This window comes from Gossypium hirsutum, chromosome D11 (assembly GCF_007990345.1).
Source record: "Gossypium hirsutum isolate 1008001.06 chromosome D11, Gossypium_hirsutum_v2.1, whole genome shotgun sequence".
NCBI lineage: Eukaryota > Viridiplantae > Streptophyta > Magnoliopsida > Malvales > Malvaceae > Gossypium > Gossypium hirsutum.
Genome location: NC_053447.1, coordinates 25,199,692 through 25,205,597, shown reverse-complemented (window position 1 = coordinate 25,205,597; position 5,906 = coordinate 25,199,692). Strand labels below are relative to the sequence as shown.

General features: G+C 31.2%; 1 protein-coding gene across 1 annotated transcript; it reads right to left on the bottom strand.

The window, feature by feature from the left end:
• Positions 1–202: 202 nt before the first annotated feature.
• Positions 203–1,712, bottom strand: LOC107913242 (mitogen-activated protein kinase kinase kinase 20). Its single transcript, XM_016841766.2, has one exon. The coding sequence runs from the start codon at positions 1,600–1,602 to the stop codon at positions 523–525; it is 1,080 nt and encodes a 359-aa protein (XP_016697255.2). The 5' UTR covers positions 1,603–1,712; the 3' UTR covers positions 203–522.
• Positions 1,713–5,906: the final 4,194 nt, after the last annotated feature.

Here is a 5,906-nt window from a genome sequence, read left to right as displayed (position 1 = left end):
AAAACAGCTTAAACGTTTGATTCAATAAAAACACAACCAAAAAGCTTACCCTACTTTAGAACATTCCTTAAAATGTCATGTAGTAATTTCAACCATGGCGTTCTCAGAATACAACAAATGGATTGGTGGACTGAATGGCTGAATTCTGACTTTTAGATGAACAATTACCCACCACTGTAATTGTAAAAGATTAATGTTTAGGTGAAATCGGAACTTGAACTGAAGCTGTCCAACAAATTCTGAACTGCCCTGTTTTAATTTATTTTCCAGGAAATGCCAAGTTTCGATATTTGTTGGGAAAAGAGACCGAAAATTTATCCCAAAAAAAAAATAAAATAAAAGGAAAGAATTGCCTGTACAGTGTACACTATGTGGCTACCTGTGTAGCCAATCAGAATTTTTCCTAATCATTTACAATCCAAAAATATTTCATCACCAATTGCCACATAAAAACACGAAAACCAATTGGATCAGAGCCGTCAAAATTGATCAACGCAATTAAACTATTTCTTTCTCTTTCTTCTACCTCAGGGTGATCCAGTCCCCGGAGATGGACCAGTCGGGAGCCTGCTCCGAAGCCAATTGACGAACCCTTTCCAATGGCGATGAAACGTAACTCGAAAACGAAGAAGCAAAGCTTGAATTGTCTTGATAAATTGATTGCGATGAAGCTGTTGACTGAGTTGAAACCCAGTCTGGAAACTGGAAAGGACATCTCGGTGACTCTGAAAATTCTTCAAACGACCATCTTGGAGACGTCGACGGAGACGCTTCTCCATCCTCACATCGATTCACTGCAATGGCGTCGTCTTTACGAACCATAAAAGGATGATCCAAGAGCATGTCAGCAGTCCATCGGTTCTTTGGATCTTTAACGAAGCACTTTCTGAGAAAATCTTTTCCTTCCTCCGATAGCTCGACAGGAATTTCAGGCAATTCATCACTAGCCCCAACTTTAATCAACAAAGCCGTCACGTTTGTTCCTGGTTTGAAATTCCAGGCTGGTTTCCCGGTAATCATCTCAACAATAGCACACCCAAGTGCCCAGATATCTACCGGTGAATCATACTCGTTTCGGTTAACAGACTCCGGTGCAATATTCAGAGGAGTTCCCCTAATTTCCATCGTCCTCTGTTTTTCACCGTTTTTCTTTGCCAATCCAAAATCAGCTATCTTGACATCACCATTATCAAACAAAAGAATATTTTGAAGTTTAATATCACAGTGAGCAAACCCTTTAGCATGAACAAAGCTTAGCCCTTTAAGTATCGATCTCGCATATCTTCTAACATCGGATTCAATCAAGTTTCCGCCGCTTTTCTTAACATGATCAGCCAGGCTTCCTTTATTAGCATACTCCAAGAACAAATTATACAACTTCTCACCCTTCTCAACCGTATAATCATCGCCAAAACAGCGAATAACTTGCGGGCAAATCCCAAGTTGATCAAGCACTTGCTTCTCCTTCTTGAGGGAAACGGAACCCATAGCTTCACAAGATTTTACCGCCATTGAAGGAGATTTTGAAAACTCCTTAGATGCCACCAAATTAACAGTGCCAAAACTGCCACACCCAACCCTATCCCCTCGAACCCACTCCATTCTAGACTCAGCACTTGGTTCAATATGGGTTTTGGAAGAAAAACGAAGCTTTCGTTTTGCTCGTTTGTTTGAGCTACAAGAAAAGAAAGCAAAAGAGGGGTGAGAGGGCGTTGTAGTGGCGGAAAGTCCTTTTATATAGGAGAAAGATTTTTTTTATTTTTTTATTTATTATTTATTATTTATATGGTAGGCGTTCAATTCTGTTGTATGAACTCTCTCCTCTAAAATGCACGTGATAGGCAAGTATATTTTGTATTTGATTTTCCAAATCTGAATATCACCCTTGTTTTTAAAACGTGGTAGATCTTGTGGCCCATCTCTACACATTTTTAAACCACATGGATTCCCATTTTTCTCCACACAACCGATTCATTCGACATAACTATAATAGACATATCATATTATATCTAATTAATTAGCACAATATCATATCATATCTTTCTTTATTTCTATATCTACCCTCTCAGTTATGTACCTTAATATAAATCAAGACCCTGACAAATTGTATGTTTAATTAATAGTTATGATAATCACTAAATTTACACTTTTAAAAATAACTTCTTTTTTCACTCAAAATCAAAATGTAGCATTCAATTTTTTAACAATTTTTATATAATGTCTATGTAACTTATAACCTCCTTTGAATCTTAATTGGAGGATAATACATGCTTAAGCAAGCTCAACCCTATGTGCTTTTAAGGGGATAGAATTGAATTATAAAATTTTTAAGAGATCAAAGTGTAATTTTATCATATATATATATGTATGTATATATAAACTTTTAATTCCATCATTTATAAAGGGATTAAAAGATAACTTTTCGTTTTTAAAAGACCAAGGCCCCTATCTACCATTGTATTCACCGGTGTCAACAATAATAACGGCAACTGATCTATCTTTTATTACAAAACGTTTAGAAATATTTATGATTAAAAAAAACTGAATATTTAGCTTAATCCGTTGATGTCAAGCATGTAATATATATATATATTTTAAAAAATAAATATTAGAAGGAAGGTACAGAATTCTATAATTGACATGAAGAAAAAGAATGTAGCAAAACTATATTCATTTCTTTTGGGGAGTACCTTGCCTTGCCTACCTCTATAGAGTTGGCACAAATTAAATGTGTCCATATAAGTTTTGAAAGCGCTGTGGAGTTTTAACATTTATAAAAGACAAAAACAATAAGATTGCGCATCCTTGATTCTGAGGAGTTTTTTCTTTTAATTTTTTTTTATAGCCATCAATGATGCCTGTGACGTGAGATTGTAAACACCTTGGTTTCCCCAATGTTGCCTGTGTGACCACATTACCCACCTCACGATGTATGGCCCTTCCTCTATTACATTTTATGCTAACCTTTACTTCAAGTAATTTACATTTTCGGGAGTAATATAAAATTTTAAATTAATGTTCTTTTTTCGTTTGGATTTTATTTTATTTTTTAAATTGGTAATTACATTTTCAATAGTACTATTTTTTTTTGGAACATAAACGTAATTAGGGCTGTAAATGAATTAAGTTTAAACAAATTAATTTTTATTTATAATTGTTCGTTTAAGTTAAACGAACATATTCATAAATAATAAGCAACATATATTATTTTTTAGATATAAAATAGTTAAATATATTAATAATTATATTATGAACAATAAAAGAAACATAAATGAACTAAACAAGCTTTGCAATTTATTTAATAAATGAGTCTCAAAATCTTGTTCATGTTTATTTATTTAACTTAATAAATAAACATAAATGAACAAATATTGAACTTATTATCGAACTCATTTACAACCTTAAGAGTAATCTCATACCACCTCGTTATTCTCATGATAATGTGAGATTTTTTTTTACAATTTTACCCTCATTTTTAATGGCTTTGATTCATTTTACTTATATCAATATAAAATAATAATAATAACTAATGAATTAAATTGTTCTGTTATTTGATATATTTTTCTAGTAATATTTCAACTATATTATTATTATAAGTTGATTCTTATAATAATATTTTTAGAATTATGATTCATTTAAATAAAAGGTGATGATTTATTAATTTATTTTTGGAGCATTCTCCTTTTAAAAAATAAATTATAAATTATAAAGCAAGGAAAATGAAGGTGGCAAATGGAGAAAGATTAATATACCATAACTGGCATGAGACGGAGGTGTGGGTTTGGGATCATATCCTCAATATCTGCATTGCCTAAACAATAATTACAAGAAGAATCACATTGGCCAACTTGTTTGAACCAAGATTCAATCAGTAGCAAGCACTCAGTGCACAAAGATCGAGAAAAACTGTTTTAAGTTTTGGGGTCCGCAAACCTTAGCCATCACATGTTCCCACCTTCTATACCCCTCCAATCATACATATCACTTACTCCACCCTGTTTTCCTCTGTTTTATTTGTTTGTTTTAAAATGGGCAGTAGATCGGGTAAGAGAAGAGGAAGTAAATGCTGGTATTCCGGATTTATTAATTATTTTTTTTCAAAGTAGTCAATTTTTTTTATTGATTTAAAGTAGATTTATCGTTACCAAGGTAGGAGATATGAATAGTTTTAGACATTGTCTCGAATGATCAGAACATATTTATGGGTCGGATCAATTTAGACAGGTTGAAATCATTATTTAAATTTGAATTTTTTTATGAAAAAGTAAAATAAATTTTTATACCATAAAACTTGAAACTATGGTGGTAAAAATAATTGTGTGAATAGATAGAGAGTTACTATAAGAGCGAAATAAATGGTAAGAACTTAGCTGGTTTTAACCTCTCATGCGCAGAAATCCTTTGAAGACATTCATTTCATTAATTTAATTATCTTCTAGATGATGATTTTGGTTGAAGTCTTAAATGTGTGATTTTTAAGTCATTGTCACATTTATACAATTCGCAATGAAACAAAAGTTTCATGAGAAAAAGATGACAATTTTTTTGGTCTCCATCAGTCCTTACCAAACATATATTTGATTTGATTTAGTTTGTTAAATATTTAACATGCATGTGGTACCATATTTCTTTTTTCTCAAGTTACAATAAATTAAGTATAATTATAAAAACCATTTAAAATAAGAATCAAATCGAATTAAATATTAGAATATACTTGGAGTCAAATTAAATTAGTTCATGATGTAATTAAGAGTCTCTTTGTATGTTAAAATTAAAGAGTAAACTAATCATTTTTGTTAAAAATTTCATCCACAATTTTTTAACAGAAAAACCAGTTTGATCTTTGTTTTAACATACAAGAGTTAGTTTGTCATTTTTAAGTAGAGAGACCATAAAAAATAATCTGAATGTTAATATAAAGATTTCCAGAATAAAATTTAAATTTAGAGGGTAAAGAGAAAAAAATTTAGAGAGGATAGATTGGTGCAAATGATTGGTTAGGTATAGGTAGGAGAAGGTAGCATTTTCATTGTTTCCGCTTGAGCTCTCGTTTTTGTGCATTTTCATCATTTATTGTTTGTTTTAGGAAGCGTGCAATTTACATGAAAGTGATATAATAAAATATTTCGACCCACAATGAAATGAAGTGATACTCCATGAAATATAAGTTCTGAAATCACACAAATACTTCAGGTTCTTTTTGGTCATGGATTGGATATCATTAAAGTGTTTTTGTTTAGATGTTATATTCATGAAAGTCAATAAGATAAATGCAATTAAATATGAGTTAAATTGGTGATTTTCATGCACAACTTGTCATATAGCCATTCACATCTTTTTCGTTAAAGCTGGGAGTTGGGACGTTCAACCTAAAATTGTTCACAATTATTTATTTTAATATTCATAATGATAGTTTATAATTGTTCTTCTTAATAATATTATTTTTAATATTCGAATTGATATTTTCTTTTTGAAAATGTAATCTGCGTGCCTTACTATTATTACACTAACACTTGTTGACAATTTTTTTCATAAAATTTAAATGAGCAAGATAGATCGTTATTCATATATATATGCTATGGACTTAAATGATAAATAGCCGAACATTAATACTTATATTTAGGGGTAAAGTTGGAAGTTAGATAATACGGGATTGAGATAAAATTTTTAAAAAATGAGAGATCAAAGTTAAAAAAAATTATTTTAAAATAATTTAATTGAAAGAAGTTAATTTTTCCATTAAAAATTTGTTAGGGTTTAGTAACCGCCAGCTCAAATAACCCAATAGGGTTTGGGTCTTCAACTAGGATAGACCAGACTCGGAAGAAGAATGTTCGTTGTAAAGATAGTTCGCTGGGGACTATGCTGGGATTCTAGATGTTCGCAAAGATAGCTCGCGGGGAGAG

What these genes read in the sequence shown, in the direction of transcription:
- LOC107913242 (XM_016841766.2), bottom strand. Translation starts at nt 1,602, where the DNA reads ATGGAGTGGGTTCGAGGGGATAGGGTTGGGTGTGGCAGTTTTGGCACT.